Source organism: Dunckerocampus dactyliophorus, chromosome 3 (assembly GCF_027744805.1).
Source record: "Dunckerocampus dactyliophorus isolate RoL2022-P2 chromosome 3, RoL_Ddac_1.1, whole genome shotgun sequence".
NCBI lineage: Eukaryota > Metazoa > Chordata > Actinopteri > Syngnathiformes > Syngnathidae > Dunckerocampus > Dunckerocampus dactyliophorus.
The window spans coordinates 6,844,749-6,868,040 of NC_072821.1; the positions used below are offsets into that span (position 1 = coordinate 6,844,749).

General features: G+C 40.3%; 1 protein-coding gene and 1 long non-coding RNA gene across 2 annotated transcripts in view; one reads left to right on the forward strand and one right to left on the reverse strand.

Moving 5' to 3' along the window:
- Positions 1–1,830: 1,830 nt before the first annotated feature.
- Positions 1,831–22,947, reverse strand: LOC129178850 (uncharacterized). Its single transcript, XR_008569856.1, has 3 exons — positions 22,759–22,947; positions 20,684–20,838; positions 1,831–2,314 (listed from the first exon to the last, which is right to left on the reverse strand). It is a non-coding gene; the product is annotated as an uncharacterized LOC129178850 (long non-coding RNA).
- The window catches only part of LOC129178849 (ras-specific guanine nucleotide-releasing factor 1-like), a 33,818-nt gene continuing 17,383 nt past the window's right edge, over positions 6,858–23,292 (forward strand). The window contains exons 1-11 of the mRNA XM_054771459.1: positions 6,858–7,430; positions 14,369–14,475; positions 15,898–16,045; positions 16,582–16,674; positions 17,128–17,381; positions 17,454–17,533; positions 18,384–18,577; positions 19,286–19,395; positions 20,079–20,197; positions 20,693–20,853; positions 21,991–22,054. Of these exons, the coding sequence (XP_054627434.1) occupies positions 7,155–7,430; positions 14,369–14,475; positions 15,898–16,045; positions 16,582–16,674; positions 17,128–17,381; positions 17,454–17,533; positions 18,384–18,577; positions 19,286–19,395; positions 20,079–20,197; positions 20,693–20,853; positions 21,991–22,054 (1,606 nt within the window). The 5' untranslated portion in view covers positions 6,858–7,154. The remainder of the gene's footprint in view (positions 7,431–14,368; positions 14,476–15,897; positions 16,046–16,581; positions 16,675–17,127; positions 17,382–17,453; positions 17,534–18,383; positions 18,578–19,285; positions 19,396–20,078; positions 20,198–20,692; positions 20,854–21,990; positions 22,055–23,292) is intronic.

Consider the following 23,292-nt stretch of genomic DNA (forward strand, 5'->3'; position numbering starts at 1 on the left):
TGTACACCAGATGCATCAAGAAGTAAATGTTTTTCTCATGCCGACTTTTGCTGACTATTGTTCTCTGTTTTTAGTAATACTTAAAGGGATAGTTTGGATTTTTTGACATGAAGTTGTATGACATCCCCATCAGCAGTGTAGTACAGCAACAGGGACTTATCCTCCAATTGGTCCCGTGAGTCCAGTTCTGGTCGGAGATCCATGACGAGGAACATAGTTCCGCTTACTTGCTGGGGCCGCTTAAGTAAAAAGTTTGGCTTCTTTAAAAAATGTGCGTTCAAAAGAGTAATACATTTGCATCACAAAAATGCCTCCTCAAAAAAAAATCATACCTCACAAAACGCTCAGCGTTATACTTGTCTCCCGCTGTATCCCTGCGCACTGTCACCTGCACATTCACGTGTATGTGATGAAGACGCTCGCGGTAATGCCACTCTTCTGCGACGGAATGCCGCATTCGTATGTGTTCCATAGCGGAAGAAGGTGCCAGCGTTCACCAGGCGTCAGTAATGTTACATTGATGAGACATGGCATTAGATTAGATTACCTTCACACTGCTTGTCATGGCATGTCCGACATGACATATTGTAAAATGTTCCCCTCTCATTCCGTGTGGAAGTGATAAGTTTTTGGCTTCTTTGTCCTTCTTCTCCACTCTGTTTGAAACCCTTTCTTAAGTTTAGAATAAAACAACTGGAGGCCAACTAGTTAGCTTGGTAGCATGCTATCTGGAAAGTGGCGACCGTCTCTTGTGTCCTTGCAGTTGAGCAATGTGTTGTAAACAAAGACTAATAGGTGTGTAAATGTGTCTATAGGGGTGTTATTTCATGTCTACAGGTCTCTAATAAGGGTAAAAATCGTATTTAGAAAGTCATAAATAAGTTTACTAAACTACAAAAATATTGCATTTATTAATATTGAATCGTACTTCGCGAAAAATGTGATACAATATAATAAGCACTTACTGCCGTGGAGTCTGGAACTGTATAGCCGCTGTACATTCAATGATTGCTAACATTAGTAGCTAAACTTAGCCAAATTGATGTCATTAGTGTGTCACTAGTGCGCGTGTCATGTTGGACATAGCTTAAGTACTCGAAACAGGAAGAGGGTGGGATATATTATTGGCAGCACGTTCACATGTTGTCAGGCAGCTGGGGAACGCACTGCATACAGTACCTTTAAACAATGATTTTCAAATATGTTAGGATCAACTGTTTACGACTTTGAGAAGAACTTTGAATGATCTCTTTTTTTTCTCTCTCTCTTTTTTTCTTCTTTCATCTTACATCATGGAAAATAAATGACATATTTTTTCAAAACTATGCTATGCAATGATTATTTTTATTATAATTATTTTTTTCTCATAATATTACGAGTTTATTACTGTAAAATTGTTACTTTTTGTCTTGTTCGAATACAACGTTTTTCTCTTACTATTTTGACTTTATTCTCGTAAAATGTACATCTGTTTTTTCCATTGCTGCTGTTGTTTTTTTGTTTTTTTAAATTTTCCAACAGTTTCAACTTTCTTGTGATCATGAGTTTATTTCCATAATATTTTGACTTTATTCTCGTAACATTCTAACTTTTTCTGCAACTGAACTTTCCAAAAATTACAACTTTGTTTAGTTTTTTCATAACATTACGACTTAAAAAAAAAAACAGATTTTTAAAATTTCAACTTTATGCTACTAAAATGACATTATTTTTCGGTATTCTTGTAAAATTACGATTTGTCCTCGTTAGATTACAATTTTTTTGCTTCGTATTTTGACTTTATTCTTTTCAAATTACTGCAGATTTGTCCATTTTTACTGTTGTTTTTTTTTTTATAATTAAGATCGACTGTTTACGACTTTGAGAAGAACTTTGAATGATCTCTGACACAACACGGCTGAGGCAGTTGAGGTCAAAGGCCAGTCGCTAGCTACACATTGCAATGCGTTACAGTCAGTGTTCTGCTGCGTGCCATTTTGTGGGTAGCTGTCTTTGTGAAGTTTTGTTTTTTGACGGTATGTCTGGGGAGGTGGAGTGGAGTGACAACTGGAGCCTGACAGGAGGTTTTTGTGTCCCCTGTTGGTGAAAGAAATCATCGAATTCTATTATGACTTACCGAGCTTCCTTTCCATCCACTTTAACCGTGATTAAAGGATGCTTCAGAAAAAGGCCGTTACATAATACGACTACTCTCACCTACACCTGTGGGTCGGGGGCCGCCGTTGCGCAGGTTTGAATCTCATCCGTGACCTTTGTCAAATGTCACCGCCAGAATGCCTCTCCAATCTTCCGCCTCACCCTCATTTCACGCCACCTATAATAGGAAGTCATAAAAAAAATAATCTTTTACTATCAGTGCCAGTCACCACCTCATTACCACTACTGTCTGAGGGCATGATTATGGGAATAGAAGAAGCTCGGAGGCTTGAGGCTGCAGGGTGTCCCGGTGCTGCATCAGTGCTGCTAACGGGCCAAGGTTAAATTACAGATCCTCCCTCACGGTTGATTTGCTTTCCCTCCACATATCTGACACTTTTTACTTGCCACAGTAAAAATAGAATAGCATTCAGTCGAGCGCAGACGTACGCCAAGGTTGAACGGTTGAACTTAAGAATAATAGCTTGTTTTTCTATTCGTATGCTAGCAGGCTACTTCCTGGGAGATGACTTAAAATGACGGGACTGTGCCATTTTTTAAGCTGTTGGTTAGATCGCGGGCTATTTTCTGGTTTGTCATTGACATTCTATGTCGGGGGAATGGTCAGTTGTTGTGCTCGTGTATCCCAGGGGTGTCCAAAGTGCGGCCCGGGGGCCATTCGTGGTCCGAAGCAGTTTTTTAATGGCCCTCAGCACATTCTAAAAGTACAATTAAACAGGAAAAAAACTGGAAAAAATGGTAGAAGTGAGCAGTAATATTACAAGAATAGTGTCAAAATATTAGGGGAATAAAGTTATCAGAAAAGTTAACAGAAAAAAGTGGTAACACTTGTCATAATATTATGTAGGGCCCTACGATGTCCATGTTTATGGAATCGTGGAATGTGGAATGTGGGGAAGTATTTCCCCGGACGACCGCTCAATAGTGGCAGAATCTCATAAACCCTAAACATGTCGAAATGGGGACCTGAAACACCGGCGAAGTGGGCGGAAAACTCCTCTCACGGAGCATGAATGGAAGCTAGCTTAGTTTAGCCGAGCATGCTAGTGCAGCTGTGTGTGTGCGACTCGGGCTTTTCGCTGTGTTGTGCTTCACCTCTTGTTAATCTAAGCGAGCGTTTTACAATGCAAAGTGAAAAAAGACGAGAGGCACGTTTATTCTTGCACCCAGCTCGTCTTAACCGTCAACAGACATTCTCAACACACACACAACACACTTCCGGCCTTCAAAATAACAGCGCTGTTAGCCACATCCTGTCTAATTTCGTAAACAAAATAAGGGTGTCATAAAAAATATCTTACATTAATAATGCAATTGGAATTTGCATCTGTGACTACATTTTCCGTAATCACAAACACGGGAATTACAGTTTGTTGAAGATTTTGTAGCAATGTGTGCGGAGGCTGACATCCCATTAGAAAAGTTATTAGCCGTGCCACATCCAGTTCTGAATTACTGGGAAAAATTGGCCAATGATGTATTGCATCAATAAATGTAACGATTTAATTAATGGACATTTTATTCACTAACCCAGAAAGCACATACTTTTGTATCTTAAGCTGAGATGCAGTCTGTTTTATCTTAGCATATCTGTGTTGTTTTACAAAATGTAATTCGTATGCTATTCGTATGCTAGCAGGAACAAACCTGAAGAAAATGTATCACTTCCTTGTTAACAATGCCAATCGTGACGGACTGCGCTGGGGGAACTATTCTATTGTGACTTACAAAACAAATGTGTGTTTGTCAGTCTGTTTTAGCCAGAAAGCTACTTCCTGGTTCATGAAAAGCGATGTAAGATCTTAGTATCACTGTAGGACGGGACTGTACAATTTGCAGTCTGGGATAAGAGGAACGCTTCCGTTGTGGCTTAAAATTGCAAAAACACAAATAAATTCCTGGTATCTGCAAAATGTATTGGGTTGTGTCAACCCTCAACAAAGTTTTATGGAAATCTGTTGTGACGATTTAGCATTTCTTGCCAACTAACAAAGCAACCAACAAACTAACGGCACTTGGTGGAGGTAAATAATGCGTTCATTAATTGAAATTGTCTTTTTCAATAGAGCTGTCTTCTTTCAAAGAGCCAGATGATTCTGGTCACCAAAGCTCACTCTCTGATGGCCCCGCGACCTCGCTAGCACTGTGATCCCTGTGTGATGAAATAAACCATTGTGTATGTCCTCGCCCCAATATGCTAATCCGGGATTAATTATGGGCCAACCCTAATGAGGGTCTCTCTCCAGCTCTCTTAGATGTGCAAATGCATCCAGCAGTGGACAGACACAGAGGGGCTTTTGTTCACTCTTTGTGGAGTACAAGGTTTTAATTTAAGACTACAGTATGCAGTACTGTATATCAAATGATATCGCTCCTGGAATAAACCTAAGTGTGGCTTCATTTGGGTAGAAATTGGTGCAAATGTAATCATTATTATTATTCAAAATAAATAAAATCAAAGCTGCCCACACCGTGCACAATGCAGCACCCAGTGACCTAGACCAGTTTAATATGGTTATTGCAGGATTATTGATGTCACACTCACATCATGTTGATACCTTTCTCCTTGACAGCGTGACAGATGAATTCTTTTTCCAGCCTAGCAATTACACAGGAAGTGCAATTTTGGACAAAGCCACAAGAAGTGTTGCTCTCATGACACCTTTTGTGCTTTTAAACATGAAGAAGGGTGATTGAAGGTTGTTTGCTGTTAGGCAGATATTGCTATAGATGTATGTAACCTGTTTTCATTCTTCCATTTGCACTGATAATTATCTGTACTTATTTACCTGGATTGTATAATAAAGTGTGCTGCATTATATCTCCTACTCTAGGTGTTCTGTGTTATGGTTAAAAAGTTGTTTATAGTGCTACTAAAAACATTTTCCGTCTGGGCGATCATTAAAAGGACACATTTCTCAACAAAACCGCAGGTTATACACTCAGTGTTAATGGAACATATGTACGATGGTGAGGCACTAAAACAACAATAGACTCGGGATCCTATATTGAAGCTTTTTGGCCATCTGTCTCAAATATTTCTGAAAACACCATAGTCAATGTCAGTTAGATTCCTCTTTCAGTGCCTTACTAATACTTCCTAACCACTCCATTTGCTTTTTGCGGTCTGAGAAAAGTGTATAAAGTGTATGGTGAGGGATTTTACAGCATTAAAACATATATAACAATTGTAAAAATAAAATAAAAAGTTGGCTACTTTGTGTATTTCACTTATTGCGGGCTATTTTGGGAACCTATCCCCCGCCAGAAGTGAGGGAACACTGTACTCCATCCACCTCACAAGTGTGGCATATGAAGATGCTGATGAGACAGTATGATTAATATAAATGGGAATGTCAGGGTATCTCACGATGCGATACCATTTGTGATACATTGCTCACGATAACCATAATATCTCGATACGGTGATAGGGTGAAACAAGACCAAAAAAAAATGGATTTCATCGCTTATATTTTGTAGCCTTCAGCTGGGATAGGCTCCAGCTTAGCCGTTACCCTAATGAGGACAAGCAGTATATAAAATAAATAGATATTTTGCAGCATATTTTAACCAGAATATAAACAGCACTGGTGCAAAAACACACTGGGACTGTTTTAGTGCAACATAACTGAAAAAAGAATGGCACAACAATGGGCCTCAGGATCTTGTCATGGCATCTCTGTGTATGTAAAGTGAAAACTGGGATTCGTCCATGAACGCCTCTCCAAAGTGCCACATGCCATCAAATGTGAGAATTTGCCCACTCAAGTCGGTTACGACGACAAACTGCAGTCAGGTTGAGACCGCGATAAGGACAACGAGTATGCAGATAAGCTTCCCTGAGACATTTCTGACAGTTTGTGCAGAAATGTTTTAGGTTATTTTTGTGCAGAAATTTTGGTTATGCAAAGCAATTGTTGCATCACCTGTCTGGGTGGTCTCAGACCATCACTGATGTGACGATCCTGGCTGGTGCGGTTATATGTGGTCTGCGGTTGTGAGGCCGGTTGGATGTACTGCCAAATTCTCAGAAATACCTTCAATTCACAGGCAACAGCTCTGGTGAATTCCTGCAGTCCGCATGCCTGTTGCATGCTCCCTGAGCACTTGCAACATCTGTGGCAATTTGCTATGTGCTAAAACTGCCTTTTATTATGGCCAGCTTAAGGTACGCTGGTGAGGTGGTTGGATTATCCCGGCAAAATATAAGTGCTGGCTTACCCAGATTTAGAAAGATTTGTGAACAATATTTGAGAAAAATTGGACTTTTGTGTCCATAGAAAAAGTTCAGCAATGCACATGGATTAATTAAACAATATATTTATTATTGCGATTAATAATTTCACTTTATCGTGCTAATATCTGTTTCTAATATTTTAATTATCCGCTTTGGTCGCCCAACTTCTCAGTAAGACACAGTGCAGTCGTACACCACGCGAACTAAAACCTCAGTGATAATCATGCTGTTAAATGAATGACCCTTTAAAAAAAGCCTAATTATCATTATGGAGGCAAATGCCATTGCGTAACTAGTGAAGGGGTCAACATTTCAATGCAAAATGTGTGTGTGTGTGTGTGTGTGTGTGTGTGAGAGAGAGCTGGAACTGTCCAACATGCTGAAACCTGCCGCTCGTGGCGTGGAGGGAGGAGGGGGGGTCACATGACTGCGCTTCTTTGTGCGAGCAGCGTGTCTATCCAAGCGAGTGCGCGCGCCTCCTCCAGTGCACGCGCACACTTCCACCCTCACAAGGAGCGTTTGGGGCTCTCTCCTGGCGTGGAAGCTCTTGGTTGCATTCCAGCCTTGAACGTGTGTGTGGTTCTTTTTGGAGCCTATCTTTGTTGGGACTGGGAAGGAGAGGAGGTGGGGGCTTCTCCCTCAAAGATTAGTAGTGAAGGGAGAGGGGGATTGTTGCCCATCAAGTGTGACTGTCTCGGTGGAAGAGCGGGAAGGGAGAAGATGTAAGAAGCGGCAGTGCGCGTCCTCCCAGGGCTGCAACATGCAGAAGGGCATGCGGCTCAATGATGGTCATGTCACCTATCTGGCGCTGCTGGCCAAGAAGGACGCCACCAGGCGAGGATGCCTGAGCAAGAAGAGCTCGGACAACACCAAATGGCACTCCAAATGGTTCTGCTTGCTGCAGAACATGCTCTTCTATTTCGAGAACGATTCCAGCTCGCGTCCCTCCGGACTCTACCTGCTGGAGGGGTGCGTTTGCGACAGGGCACCCTCGCCCAAACCGCCTCTCTCTGCCAAGGAATGCCTGGAGAAACAGGTAGGATCATCTTTTATGGACATATCAGGACTTTGTATGTGCATGCAAACTATTCCCATGCACAGTTCTCTCAGGAATGGCCATCCTGCTTGTGCACTAAGCATCACTGGGAGAACACTTAAACTTGCTGCCATGTACTTTTTCTGCATCTCATGCTGAGGCAATGCTTTTCTTGGAAGGGGGGTGGCAAACTTAAAACAGCCAAAACTTTGGGTTTAGACTGCCACCTGGTGGAGGCGGGTTGCCCCTGCGCTGCAGTTTTGACGTATTGATTTTAACTCCTTGTCTTGATATTAATAGCATCCTACCTTGGCAACTGCATCTGCCCGCTTTGTGGTAACATGATTCAATTGACACGGCTCTCACATTCACACCACACATGATAAGATACTCCTACTAGTTTTACATGTGTGTTTCTTGAAGAAAAAGTAGTAATTTGATGTAATGATTGGTTGCAAGCAAAGTGAAACATTTGGGAGGTTGGAGGAGTCAAGAAGGCTGCTGCTGCTGCTGTTGATGATGATGAGGGTCTTAAAACAAGCTGATGACTGCAGTCAGCCTGTGTGAAAGCTGCCCTGCCAGCTGCAGTCTTCTGCAGCTATAAAGAAATCAAGCCAAAAAGTCTCAGCGAGTCATGTGGCTCATTTTAGTCTGGACACTAAACAGAATCATTGATGTAACGATCACAGCAATCAACAAACTAAGGAAAGCTGGTGCAATAAACAAGGTATTACAGCATCAAGTTGTGCTTATACACACATATGTATACACACTATACAGTATATACTGTATACTCAACATTACAATAGCTGCACTGAGGAGGATAAATCCTATATCCTCATATTATGGCCAGGGTGTTTATTTACTCAACTGACAGTACAAGGCATCTACTAGTGCAAACTTTTTCCACTGAGGGCCACATGTGGAAAAAATAAATGATGACAAAGGAGGAGCAGCAGCCACTTTGACGTTATTCACTTTTTTTCTGTAGATTTTATTTTTGGATCAGTGCTGAAATGTTTTGTAGCTTTCAGAATGCTCCGTGCCGCATACAGCAGCTTTACAGATGCCATGTCTTCTGTAGCAGGCAGTGTGTGTTGTGGTAAAGATGTCCACTGGCGACATTGGTGGTATCAGATGTTATACTACAAGTAATTCTAAGCACCAAGTTCCTAAAGGGTAAAACAGGGGGCTTCAATGAGAGGTGCAGTCTTTATACAGTACAGTAATCCCTCGTTTATTGGGGTTAATTGGTTCCAGACCCGAATGTGATAAGTGAATTTCGGCAAAGTAGGATTCCTTCTTTATAAATAATACATTTTAGAGCATAGAAAACCTATTTCCAACCTTCTAAACACAGTTTTTAGCATTATTACAATCCTCTAGACGTGAAATAACACCCCTATAGTTTGCACTTGTAATACCCAATATAGAAGAATAGAAGACATAGAATCGAAGGCAAAATAAGAATAAATAAGCCATTTAAGATTCGTTACTTAGACTCGTTATTTAAGACTGTTACTATAAATGTGTTCTCTAGGGGACCAGAAAGAGAGGCGGACAGGAAGTGACGTTGGTGGTTCAGAGTTGAGTTTCAGCTGTCCCACCAAACATTACAGTAACATTACTGACACCTAGCGAGCAGTGTAGAATACTACATTTCATCGTCATAGTAACGGCAGGCAAAAACAGTTGTCAATGCATAACAGCGAGTTAACACGTATTTGGAAAGAAAAGCCAACATCACATCATCACACTCTTTGTTGACAACTTTTAAAACGTTTAAAAACGTTTTCAAAGTTTTGTAGGCATGTTCCTCCCAAAGTGTGCCAGGACAAGACGCTTGTACTCTTTGGCGGGTGTGGAGGAGAAATATGAGCTGATGACATGTAAAGTGACAGCTGCTCATGCAGGCTGCTCCACTCCATTTATTTCAGCAATGATTAAATGCATTTGAAAGGCATCAATTAACATCACACTGTCTTCTGTTTCTTCATGTGTTTCTTGTGACAGGAATAAATTTGCTCTGTTTAGCATTATTGGTGTGAGGATGCCTGTTTTTGTATGTGTGTGTGTTGGCACACTCGTGTTTTTATGTGGCACTAACCAGTAGGTGACTACAGTCAATGTACTATAACAAGAAAAGTACAGTACTCTCACTTGGCGTGCTTTTACACCAGCACCGTTTAGTCTGTCAGGCAGGTAAAAACAAGCCACAAACACCTGTTATTAGAAATATTTGCCATCTTCTACTCCTGAACCGCTGCATACAAAAGGGTGAAAATTTGTCAAAACATGTACCCCTACTGTGTTGCCTGTGCTATTATTTTTCTGGCAAATGCACCTCATCAGTCGGATGGACTTGAAATTTCTCACACAGGTCAATACGCTTTACAAAACAGCCACTGTAATTTTAGGGTGCTTAGCTGAAACACCGACAAATTTGGTACACAACTTTAGGGGACATGTCTTTAAAATTTGAGCAAGATTGGCTGAAAAACATGACGCCATAAAGAAAAACATCTTTGCAGGGGCAAGTTTCCCAAAGTGGGGTACAAATTGTTATGAGGGTATGTGAATAAAAATTTAAAACAGCGTGATAACATCGGTGGCTGAAAGCCTTACACTGAGAATTATGCAGTGTGCTTGAACGCCTCATCATGTGAGCAGCACCTGCACGGCGCAGAAGAAAGGACACAGACAAGTTGTTCATTGTTCTGTGTGCCTCATATGAACAAATAAGTACATTTGTATATAATAATGAATTAGATGAATTAAATAGTAAAATGTGATTAAATTAAAATAATACATTCTTAAATACACAAATATAATAAATATATAAAAAATGTTTATAATCATTCATTAAACATATCAAACAGTTGAGAAATGATTCAGAGTAAGATGTTTTATCGTGTCCTTACAGATACTGATTTGTCTTTTGCGTGTGCAGGAGTAGGGGGCACATGGCTTCAGATCAAATCTGAAGGGGTACGAGACTGAAAACCTTGGGAACCACTACCCTAAATCATCGGCCATTTATCTAATGATTATAAAACTTTGAGGATATCTGTATTACTGTACATGTATGCTAGCATGTCTTGCAAAGCATTTTTACTACAACCCAAAAGGGACCCCAAAAATGCCATTTATAGTGAATCCACCAAGAGTGAATTATTATGTGAAAATGTCAAAATGATCATGAAGTGAAGTTACAAGATTTTCATTGGACAGTGATGATATGCAAGTCACGCTCACTAAGCCGTCTAAATGACCGCTTATGCGACACCTCTATGTACACACATTAATTTTGAACTTGAATCACCATTCTGCATTGCATGTCGGACAGAAAGAAAAACAGTGCCATCTGTTGCCTCCAATGCAGTCTCCACTGTGTACCACACCATGTATCTTTTTTCAATGTGTGACACCTGCACAGCAGTCAGCCGTGTCTGTGCATGTGATGCGCTCAGCGTCAATCTACTTGTATGTACTGTACGTCTCACCGGCGTGAAGTTCATGTTGATGCATCCTCAACTCAGCAGGAAAGGAGGTGAAATGAGGACAAGGAGAGGAATGAATGGTGCAGGTGTCTGAGGGCATGCAGATTTCGATAAAGAACGACACTCGGGTCGATGAGTGGGGCTGCGGAGGTCTTGTGAGGCGACACTACAGCGCATTTCGGGCATTAAACCTGTTACATACGCAGATGTTGTGTCTGTGCGTGTGCTTGCGTGTGTGTGTCAAAGCTGCAAGAGGAAGGGCCATGCGAGGAGATTTTATCAGTGTGTGACAGGGGAAGGGACAATGCAGCAAATCGATGCCAAGCCAACTGCCACCTTTGCAGGCATACACTTGCTTTTTATAGCCTCGCTCCTCGAAAAAAAATCAATAAACAAAAAAAAGCATCCCCCCCCCTCCGTCCCTACTCAACTATCTCTCCCTTCTCATTGTAGTCTTTGTAGTGTTCCACTTTCTTATTCCCCATTTAGAAGGCGAGCGACGTTTAAGCCCACTGTTACTATGGCAACCCCTATTTGCATCTGAAAAAGTGCATTTGAAGGGGCCAACAAAATGTGAGAATATGAGTTGTTATTGTGCACTTACTGAACAGGACAAATGGGAGAAATATAAGCAAAAAGTGTGTCACACTAAAACAAAAAAGGAAACCGTTTCTGTACAGCTAAATTTATATCATTTCAAGGCTCCAGACTGTGACGAAATGGTTGCATTTTGCGACTAACATATGAGACATTGCAAGTAAATTTTTTATCTACTCGCGCATGTGCGACCAGATAAAAGTACGTGTTCCGTGTTCAGTTGACCAGGGACGTCCCTTATAACAGTGAGAATGAAAAATAGTCTGTGAAATGTGAAGTCAATTGAGGACAGCTTGTCACAGTCTAAGCCTATGGATGCCAGCGTGTATGATCGCGCAAGCTTGACTCGCATTGAAGTTTGACTAGTCTACCATTTTTGTTTACACATTTTGCCTGGCTCCACTGTCTCTCTGGCGGTAGCTAGCTTTCTGTAGTTATTTCCTAGCCTCTGGTCCACAGAATCTAAATGTGACTCTTTGTTTGTTTTTACCACGGGGACAGTGTTTAAAACAAACAAGCAATGTGGTTCATTCGGAGCTTGTTTTTGTCCCACAGGGAAACCACCAAGGCTGTCACGTACATTGGGTATGTGCTAACTTACTTTTTAAAGTGTCACTTAACAACCTTGCTCTCTTGTCACCATTATAATGATTATGTCTTGTCTTCAAAACACCAGTTGTGTGTCTACATGAACACGTAGTGTGTCCAGTTTTAAAATAGTGACGCTATATCTGGATCTTAACAGGTAGCTCGTAAACTACCGGTAGCTCGCTGTCTGATCAGTTGAGTAACTCACTCAAAGAATATTTGCTTCAAATCTTAGTATTCATTGTAACTGTTTAATTCAGACATGATGCCTGTATCTAATGACAAATGAGCACAAAATAGCACGAAGACAATGAGTGCACTGTTTGAGTGGAGATGGGCTTTCTAAATAAAGTACAATGGAAATGTTGGCAGTCACATAAAACACAAATAGCTCACCTCTCCTTTCTCTTTGTCAAAGTACTTTTAATAGTGCAGGAAGTTGGATACACCTGTGCTATCATAAACCTGCACAGACAATTTATACTGTTTTATATTAAGCAGGTCAGATTTTTATAAGAAATACGTATATTTAAATTGTTATTTTATTCTGTTAATTGTGTTAATTTGAACTAAAAAATATATTATAAACAATGAACCTTTGCTCCACACTTCAGCCCAGTAGTTGACAGTAACGTGCAAATGAGCTAGTTTGACAACACACATTAACTCCTAAAGAGGAAGAAAGGGGACAAACACCAAAGAAGAAGGAAGGAGAGCAGCATTGGAGTATTAATGTATATAATGCCACCAATGAGTCCTTTCAGAAGCTATGGACAGAAACAGGGTGGCTAGAGAAGACAGTTGTCATTTATTATTTGAGTACTGTATTTATCAGTAATACAGTGGAAGTGAGAGGGAATGTGAATATTTACTTTCCAAAATTGATATCCCTCCCATAAAATGTAATGTACAAATTATTTTATTTTTTTAATACTGTAAGAATACCACTTTTATCGAATTGGCTTCTTTATTCCATTATGTAATATTAATGTCTACATCAACAAATGTAACAGTTGAATTGTAGCAAATCGAATCGTATCGTTTGTACAGTGTAGCGAAGCCAATCAAATCGTTGTTTTTAAAATATATAGTTTCTGAATCATATCTTAACCCGTGTATCTGGATGCGTATTTCTGATAAAAACGTCTTTCTATCTGTGATTAATTATGAGTTAACTATGGGCAAAATGTAATTAATCACGATTGAATATTTTAATCGATTGACAGCCCTAATAATAATGTGTATCAAAACTAAAAAGATAATGTTGTGGCGCGTTAGCACAGAAAAAGTGGAAGACAAAAAGTGTTTTATTGACAAATGCTTGTTGTGCTTCTCATCAGGAAATATGGAACATTGCTCCGCTATACAGATGATTCACTCTTGGCATTTGGGGTGGATGAAAAACCAATATAGTGGATTTTTAGGGGCTCATTTACATCAGCGCCTCCACTGGCGCTGTCTACTGTTGTTGCACACTGATTGAGGGGTTTGCGAGTTGAGAAACCTCTGAGAAATTAATATGACTGACTTTGTCGTACAAAAATGTTTCAACTGTGTACTCACCATGTAACATTTTTGGGATTTTTTGTGAAAAGACACCAAGTATTTACTAAATAGCTGATATACTTTCTGGTTATTTGGAAAGGATGTTGTTTTATTGTTGAAACTGTGACTTGTTATTGCACTAACTCCCTAACTGCCAAGTCTACGGCCAGATAGTTTCAGTGCATTATTATTATGCCATGCCTGCCACTTCTTTGCTTGGTATGGATTTTTTATGATGTGTGTAGATATTCTTCCAAAGTTCCTGTTAAATTTTCATGCAAATCCCTATCAATATGGCACAATTCAAGTATTATTTTGTTCTTAAATCACTATCATTTACAATGAGTAAAACTAAAAAAAATCTCATATCTAATCTAATTAAAAAAAAAAATCTATGTGTATTTAGGGTCTGAAGCTAAGAAGTTGATCCAGACTGCGAGATCAGATCCCATCAGACCCCATCAGATGAGGTTGTAATTGACTGTCCTGACTGTATGTCATGCGTGTCACATGGGTCTGTGGGCTATCAAGATTCTTCATTGCAGCCATTCGCTCATTGATTTTGCAAAGTGACGAATGTTTAAATGTCAGGATTTCTTTCACGAGAATGTGGAAGTAACTGATACAGAATTATTATTATTTCTCTGACATCGCTGTTAATGCAACAGGAAATACTGTATGATCTCTTTGTTGCTCTCTGTTTTCCAGTATTACTTCACCGTCACATTCAATCACGACAACCAGAAAGCTTTGGAGCTGCGCACAGAAGATGTTAAGGACTGCGATGAGTGGGTCGCTGCCATTACGCAGGCCAGGTACTAATTGATACAGTACAATATAACCCCATGCTGTGAAATTGTAGTAAAATGTACAGTAGTTTTAGTCCACTTATCCCACTGCAACGCTTAAAGGGACTGTAAGTTGCTATGAAAGTTGCTCCAAATGACATTTTTTTGAAATCGAAAAATATAAGAACACCACCACTGGCTAGCATATGCTACCAATTGTGGTTTGAAAGAACTGATTGTAAAAATTTCACAATTACCAATGAAACTGCATAAAAACTGTCATACATTTTCGTTCAGCACAAACAACATAACTGGCGTTCATGGCTTTCACTTACGGTTGTTGGTACATGTCCGTGGCACGTGCACACACACTCAAAAGCAGTCTCAGAGAAGCAATCAGCAATTTACATTCATGTTGTTGTCGCGATAAGCTATACATTCAACAAAGTCTCAGCAAGAAGAACACTATGCTGCTTATGCTGTTACCACTGTCCATTTCATAGGAACATGACCTTTCACATGTTTAAAGATACCATCTGACCCTTCATGAGTGTCGCTGTGTTTCAGCAGCTTGGACTGGGCATGCAGATACTCTCAGTGTAGCAATGTATTCATCTGCCTATGTGTTAGTCTGCTGCATGCATGTAACTAGTTCTCTTTTCTTTCTGTACAATATTAATAATTAATGGCAGTGCATACGTATCCACAAAAAGGCAAAACTCGTAAACTGTGGACCACCTTTATCTAATAAGCCAAGTACTCTTACACCAAGTATACTGAAGGTACTGTATATTGGATTAAATCAAGTATAGCTCTGATTTAAAAGAAAAAAAACACTTTGGCAATTGGAATTTCAGATGTGTCAGGGCAGATTCGTATAATAAACAAAAGCTCAAACACACGAGGGCACTGAAAGCCAAGCTTTGCAATCAGTGTAAATGTCAGCACTGTGCATTTGTGTGGTGAAAGGTCAACTGATTGGACTCATTGAAGAGTACTTTGATTAGTGCTCACTCAAAAGCAGCCACTCTTACTGTACAGGAAGTTAGTAGCCAGTGAGCACAAAGCAGCAGCAAGGTACAGAGGATATTTGTGTCATTTCACATTACCCCAGAACACTTTTACAAAAAGACTGAGAGGCAGTTGCATAAGCTTGAAGGAGTCGACTATACTGTGTTCAAGCTTATTTTAGCATGTACACCCAATATTAGGAGTGGGTAATGAATAGAGACATTGCTCATACAGAGGCAGCATTTGTATATGATTGGCTATAGTACAGTAGTATCATTTAAAAACAATATACAAATGCTTATTCGGCCTGATCGTGTAAAGGTACATAACTTTAAATCGATGATGATCTGTTGATTCCTTGATTCATCCACTGAAAACGCCAAGTAAAACATACAATAAGAGGGTTATTATGATGCCTATGTGTATGTGTCACTGTAGTTACAGGAACCTGGCTACAGAGCATGAGACCCTCATGCAGAAGTATCTGCATCTACTACAAATAGTGGAGACGGAGAAAATGGTTGCCAAGCAACTTCGACAACAGATTGAGGATGGGGAAATCGAGATAGAGCGGCTAAAATCAGAGGTAACCTGCCTTGTGCTATTTTGCCAGAAAGAACCACCATTGTCTACGTTGGAGGCAGATTAAAGCTCAAGGTTAATGAATAGAAAATAAATACTGAAAAGTTCATGGGACAAAAATTCTGTAAAAAGAAATGTTTTAGAACTCCAGTATCTTTTGTTACTAACCCATCCAAACAATACAATAGTCTAATGTGTAATCATAGAAACCACCAGTCAGTCATGTGAGGATTTGTAGAGCAAATGCATTTCTCTTTAATGCCGTAATGGATGCCTCAGTCTAAACTGAACCTTTTCAGTAAACGATTCAGCTACTTTTGTATCTGAAACTACAATCAGCAGAAAATTTTAATAACGGCTCCATTTTCGTACTTAAAATGTGGACTGAACATGATTTTTATTCAAGTATTGAGTCTTTATGCAGTGTACTAACTAAGATTGGGTTAAATAGAAAACTGAATGTGATAAAATAGGTGCAATTTTTCACTCATATAGTGCAGTGGGATTTAACCAGCTAGTGGGCTCTATGTTGAATGTTAGATCGCAGGGCTGCTGAAGGACAATGAGAAGATCCAGTCCAATCCAGAGGTACCGCCCAGTGACGACGACACGGAAATCAAGAAGATAAAAAAGGTGGGGAACTTTGGTGTGCATCTACATTTAGCGAGCAAGTTAAAAATAACCAAAGCAACAAAAGCAACCAAACACTTTCTCACAGTTGAGAGCTCTTCATCCGGCATCGAGTCAAGCAGCTGCTCTCTCCTCGAGGGCTTCTTCGACTAAAAGCACATCTCACTCAAAAGTTGGCAGCCTGCACTGTGAACATTTCATTTCTATCAACCGTGATTCCATCACCAGGGACTAAGGCAACCGATTTTAAGAGTGATCCCTAAAGTCGTCCAAGTAGTCCATGGTATGGTTCAGATTGGTAAATCCTAACCAGGCCATCATTGCTACAATTTCTACCCATCTCGACCTGCAGAAAAAGGGTGGCAAATGGCAATATAATGAAGCATGAATGAAATGTTTGCATTAAGCATTTTTGTTTCGTAAAAGAGTATTGTAAACCATTGATTCCCATCACAGGTCCAGAGTTTCCTACGAGGCTGGATTTGCCGCAGGAAATGGAAAACCATCATCCAGGACTACATTCGTTCACCGCATGCGGAAAGCATGAGGAAGAGGAACCAAGTGGTGTTTAGCATGCTGGAGGCCGAGGCCGAGTACGTCCAGCAACTGCACATCCTGGTCAACAACTTCCTGCGGCCTCTACGCATGGCTGCGAGCTCCAAGAAGCCGCCTATTACCCACGATGATGTCAGCAGCATCTTCCTCAACAGGTATTGAGGCAGCTGGCGGTGACTGTAGTGATGAGATGAGACGCTCATGACTGTGCTAATTTGTTTCGTCAGCGAGACCATCATGTTCCTCCACCAGATCTTCTACCAGGGCCTCAAGGCCAGGATAGCCAGCTGGCCTACCCTGGTACTGGGTAAGGATGACGACGATCCCTCAGAATATTCACCCTAAACCCTGTCCTATTTCATAAAAAGCTAAATTAAATACCTACACCACACACTGTACATAAATTTTGTGAAAGGTGTACTGTAGGTTGCTTTAGGCTTCCACTTCCTTGTCTCTTAAAGGGCCTCTTGAATAATATTAAGAATAAAAAATTGATGAGGTGCAAGCCATCTGAACACAGACTCCTTGTTCATTAAATTTGACTCACAGATAAAAGTCCAAACTTGCAAGGAATCTTCACCATGCTTCCCTGTTGCCTGCAGACAGACAGGGAGCAATCTGCCTCCTGTTGCAGCCAAATTTTGACTTGAGATTTTGACTGAGACTTTAATCAAGCTCTCAAAACTGTGCTCAAAAGAATCACGCTGGTCTTTGCCAACTTGGAGCCATTGGTGAGGCTGGGCATCTTGTAACAGTCAAAAGCAAGTCAGCTTGAAGCCTCTTCTGTCTGCAACACTCAGCTTCCTTTCCTGTCTTGGCCTCCTTCACTTCCCCTTTGCTTCCTGGTACTTGATAGTCCATACTCTTTTGTCTATGTCTTGTTGCATCACTTTTTTATATAACAATAGTTTTTGCATCCTAGCAAAGGCATCGGATTTATATTTATCCATGGTCCATAGCCCAAGTATTTCCATAGTATTCTTTTGTTCAGGCAGTCTTCAATACTCTTATTCAATTATTGTTTTATGCCAAAGCAAAAACCAGCTCTCCAATGCAAGATGTATAAGGCAGCAAAAGGTCATGGTTAGCTTAATGCCCTTCCTTCAAGAGCTGAAAACTTTACCCGGCATCCACATGATTTCTATCTCTCTTTCCAGCTGACCTGTTTGACATCTTGCTGCCCATGTTAAACATCTACCAAGAGTTTGTGCGGAACCACCAGTACAGCCTGCAGATTTTGGCCCACTGTAAACAGAACCGAGACTTCGACAAGCTGCTGAAGCAGTACGAGGCCAAGCCTGATTGCGAGGAAAGGACGCTGGAAACCTTCCTCACTTACCCCATGTTTCAGGTGCCCAAACCAGGACTGCCTCCCCCTTACAGTGGTCCACTGTTGCATGGACTTTTCTATTCCTCTCAAATAATACTTACAACATCAGTTGTTATTGCTTGAGTGGTGCAGGGATTTTATAGGTTTTTTTTAAGGACAAGCATAAATCTGGCCACCCCCCTTCAGGATTAGTGCGAACTGAAAGATGGAGTTTAAGTGTACCAGTTTTAATTGTTAATTATGGGCCCTACAGCAGCTGCACTATTTCACATTTATAATCACCACATCAGTAATGCAGCAGTTATGGGCTTTAATGTATTGCATCTATTAGGCCGTTTGTGTTTGCTAGCCTGTGGCTCTAGGAGCTAGGTAATGACTTGACAGTATTTCTTGTGAGATGGCAACAGTTGCTAAGTTTTTAATGATTTTGGTAATCAAACAGATGTGAGGACATAGATGTGAAGTGATAGACTATGGGGGAAAATGGGACACACCCCTTCATAGTTTAAGTAATAATCAATCGGGGGTTGCTTTAGCTCTCCCTGAATCTGAATTCTTTATCCTTACTAGACATGCAGATTCCAAAATCTTAGACAGTCTTACCAGAAAAGTGGAAGCTCTCATAGCTGCCAAAGAGAGACCAACTCCATATTTTCTTCTATTTAAGCATTTATTTGTGACTTCTGAAAGTTTTTTAATCTCAGTATTTCTCTCATATACCTCCGTCAGATTCCTCGTTATATCCTGACCCTTCATGAATTACTGGCTCACACTCCTCATGAGCATGTGGAGAGAAATAGCTTGGATTACGCCAAGTCAAAACTCGAGGAACTTTCAAGGTACATCTACGTCTGTCAATCATTCAATCACACAAATGTGCTGCCAAGAGTAACAGCTCAAGAAGAGCATTGGACTAAATGTCCTTATTTTACAAATTGTAAGATTAATCGATTCTTATTTTTTTTAAATATTATTTTTAAAAGGAGGGGAGAATCTCGCCTTGATCAGTGATGAGATAGCAGACTTTTGCGTGCCTTTACTCGGCGTCATGGCCTTCTATAGCAGTCCCTCCAGGATTTTGCGGGTTTATGGGGGTGATTTTGCAGCACCTTTTTAACAAAGTCAGGGCAAAATTTGCAATGTTTTGAGGGTTGTTATTTTCAATAAGATTGCATCACCTTGTGATTTTATGAATTTGTTATCACTGCTTTAAGTGTTCTTCGTAACCTGAACCCCATAAAGCACTCGATAGGACACTTTTTTGAGCTAGACGACAGCCCTAAACTCTCGTAGTCCCACCCAATATGCACTGCACCGAACCTTTATGCTTGCCCCCGCAGGTGGTGGGTCTACGAGGGGAGGGGCCTTAATTCACAGCAGTTTTTTGACAAAGTTGGGGAAAAGTTGCAATGTTTTGATGCATATTTTTTCCAGTAACATTGCATCAGCTTGTGATTTTAAGAATTGTTTCTTGGTAATATGTTCCTTTGTTATCAGGTTCATTCCTGTTTCTTTGTTTCAGAATAATGCATGACGAGGTGAGTGAGACAGAGAACATCAGAAAAAATCTAGCTATTGAGCGAATGATTGTCGAGGGCTGTGAAGTGCTGCTGGATACCAGCCAGACATTTGTAAGACAAGGTATGCATCTTTGATTTCAAACACTTGAGAAATACATTGTGATGTCTGTGGCAGTTCTAGCTTAGTTAGTGCTATGTATTGCAAACAGCAGACCCTCTCCGTTGTTATTTCAATATGTACTTTTATAGTCTTCAGCTGTTCTTTATGAAAAACGCAAAAACTATCCAATTTAGATGAAGATATGCTCAATAGTTAAATAAAATTAAATAGCCTACATCTCAGCTTTGTGTTCCAGGTGACAAAGATAAATGAGCTATCGATAGCAAATGAGCTTTAGACACCCCTTCCAATATCAAGAGAGATAGAAATAGGAATGAAATTAGCAAAATGACACTATAGTGTTATAGTAGATCCAAGAATGCTGAAAATATTTGGGGAGCTTGTAGCAAATAACTAAAAACATGTGACAGACTGGATAAAAAATTGTCTTTCAGTGCAAGTTTGTCTACTCATGTCAAGAACTATGCTGTTTCTGATAATACTGACCTTCCACAGGTTCTCTGATCCAGGTGCCAATGAGCGAGAAAGGCAAGATCACCAGAGGCCGTCTGGGTTCTTTGTCTCTGAAGAAGGAAGGCGAGCGACAGTGCTTCCTCTTTTCCAAACATCTCATCATCTGCACTCGAGGCTCGGGGGGGAAACTGCACATTACCAAGGTACACCAGGAGCATGATATCACCTTATTCAGAATATTAACTGCTTTACAAAACGTAGCAAGCATCTATCACTTGTTGAGTGTACAACAAAGGCTAGAGTTGTAAATCTTTTTGTCATAGATGATCCAGATACACGGGTTACGATACGATTCAAAAACGATATATTTTACAATATATTTTGTTGTTTTACAATATACAAACAGTACAATTCGATAAGATTCTACGGTTACATTTGTTGATGTAGACATTAATCTTATTAATCGAAATACAGAGGCCAGTTTTATTAAAGTGGCTTTCTTCCAGTATTTTCAAATGTGTAAAGGAGCACATCATATCCCCAAGCATGCAGTAAGGCAGGGGTCCCCTGGCAAGAAACTTCCAGGCGCAATGATAAAAAAAACAAAACACTTCAAATAAATAAATAAATGAAAATATGTAAATACTACATCAGATTTTATGTAAATGGACATTGTTTTTGGAAATGTGGGTCGTTATTTCATTCAAAAATTAATGTACAGTTAGAAATCTCCCAGTTTTGCATGTTTATGTTGTTTGTTGCAAGCGGCGACCTGTCCCACTTTGTTCGACGGTCCTGGAACGCACCATCTAACTTTCTCCCATGCTGCACAGATAGACTACTATACTGTACTATACTATACATAAAGGTACAGTAAGATTTGATGACATTATTGAGCCCTAATGTTCTTATTTGTTCGGTCCACAACTTCAAGTTAATTCATGCTAGCACACACATCAAAGAGAAACATATAATCTTGTCTCTGAAAAATAAGCTCCAGGCTCGTAGTGGTGAAGGGCGTCTGTATTCATTTAGTGCTTTTAATTTGATGTTGTTCCTGTCGTAATTTTACACAATACATAATAAATAAGATAAATTAGATTGTTATAACGTATGAACTGCTATTATTTACATCCATTCTTGTCTTCAGTCACGGTAGGCTACGGCGCATGCGCGACAATCCTTTCGCCGGCCGCTCAGGCTCTCGCATAAAAGACGCACTGTCATCCGGTGGCTTGCTTTGCGATACCCGGTGCATGTCAAAGTGGATATCCAGTCGCATCAGTTGGTCATTCATAACCCTAATAATGACAATATTGTGTGTCACATTTGTGTTACAGAATGGTGTAGTGTCTCTCATTGACTGCACATTGATGGAGGAAACCGAGGGTGCCGATGACGAGCGTAAGTTACAGTTTATCCATCCATCCATTTTCTATAGCTGAGGAGCAGCTGAGTTTGGGTGATAATCGGGATACACAGGGCAAATATACTCACTCACTTCCACACCTATGGACACTTTTAGAGTCTCCAATTAACCTGTTCAAAATCCAATGTTTTGGGGATGTTGGGAGAAGCACTCAAACAAAACGCACGCAAGCATAGTGAGTGCATGCAAACTCCACACAGAGATGATCCTGGTGACTAGTATTTCACCATGCGGTCCACGTTACACGGCGTAAAATACACAGCACAGTACTGTTCTGGCAAAGTATTATATTTTGTTGTAAACACAACCAAAGTCAGCCAGTATCCCGAGTCCAGCCATTAATATAAAAATGTATGTTAAAAAACAGCACCTTGACAATTATTACATTTACAGTTTGATTGAACTGTTTACTGTTTAGTGTCGACCTGACCACCTGCAGATGCTAACAGGTTTATATTCAGTCAGCTAATTACTACTTTAAGCTATGGGAAAATAAACACAAAGTTGTTGTCTGTAAAATGGAACAATTTATCATGATTGGTTTTGAAAACAGATCTTCTCCTTGACCACTATTCCCCACCGCCTCACATTACCAAATGCAATTAAAACGTTTATTTGGGTCCATAGAGCTGTTGCCACTGGAAAAGCTAGCATGCTAAAAATAAGCAAACAGGCTCACCTTCAACATGTTGTTTTCTATGTAGGTTTTAATATCCGTAATGAAGGTTAATATAACCCTTTTTCAATTCTCTAAACGCGCCTGCCACAAATGGGTCGAATCCACCGCAAAGTATTTTGTCACAATTTGCCGGTGATCCATGTACGCGTGCGCAGCAACCATCGCGTGTGTTTTGTCCACTGCTGCGATACGTCGACGTCGCCGCCATATTGGATGGGTCAAGTCTGCGCTGTAAATGAATAGTCAATGTACTTACTTTCATAAAGCGCCTCTCTACAAAGAAATTTAAGTTAATGCCTCTCGTTTATACATTCACACACACACTAATATACTTGAGAAACATTTAGGCACCAAAAGCAATCACAATCACATTGTACAAAAACAAAAACAATCACATTGTTTTTGGTACCTAACTGAGCAGCCTGACGTTCTGGTTTCAACCAGGCAATTCGATGAAGCCAAAATGGGCAGAGCGCCACCTATGGTTGCAGAGGCTCCTGTGCACTGGGACAACGTAAGAAGCCTAACAAATGT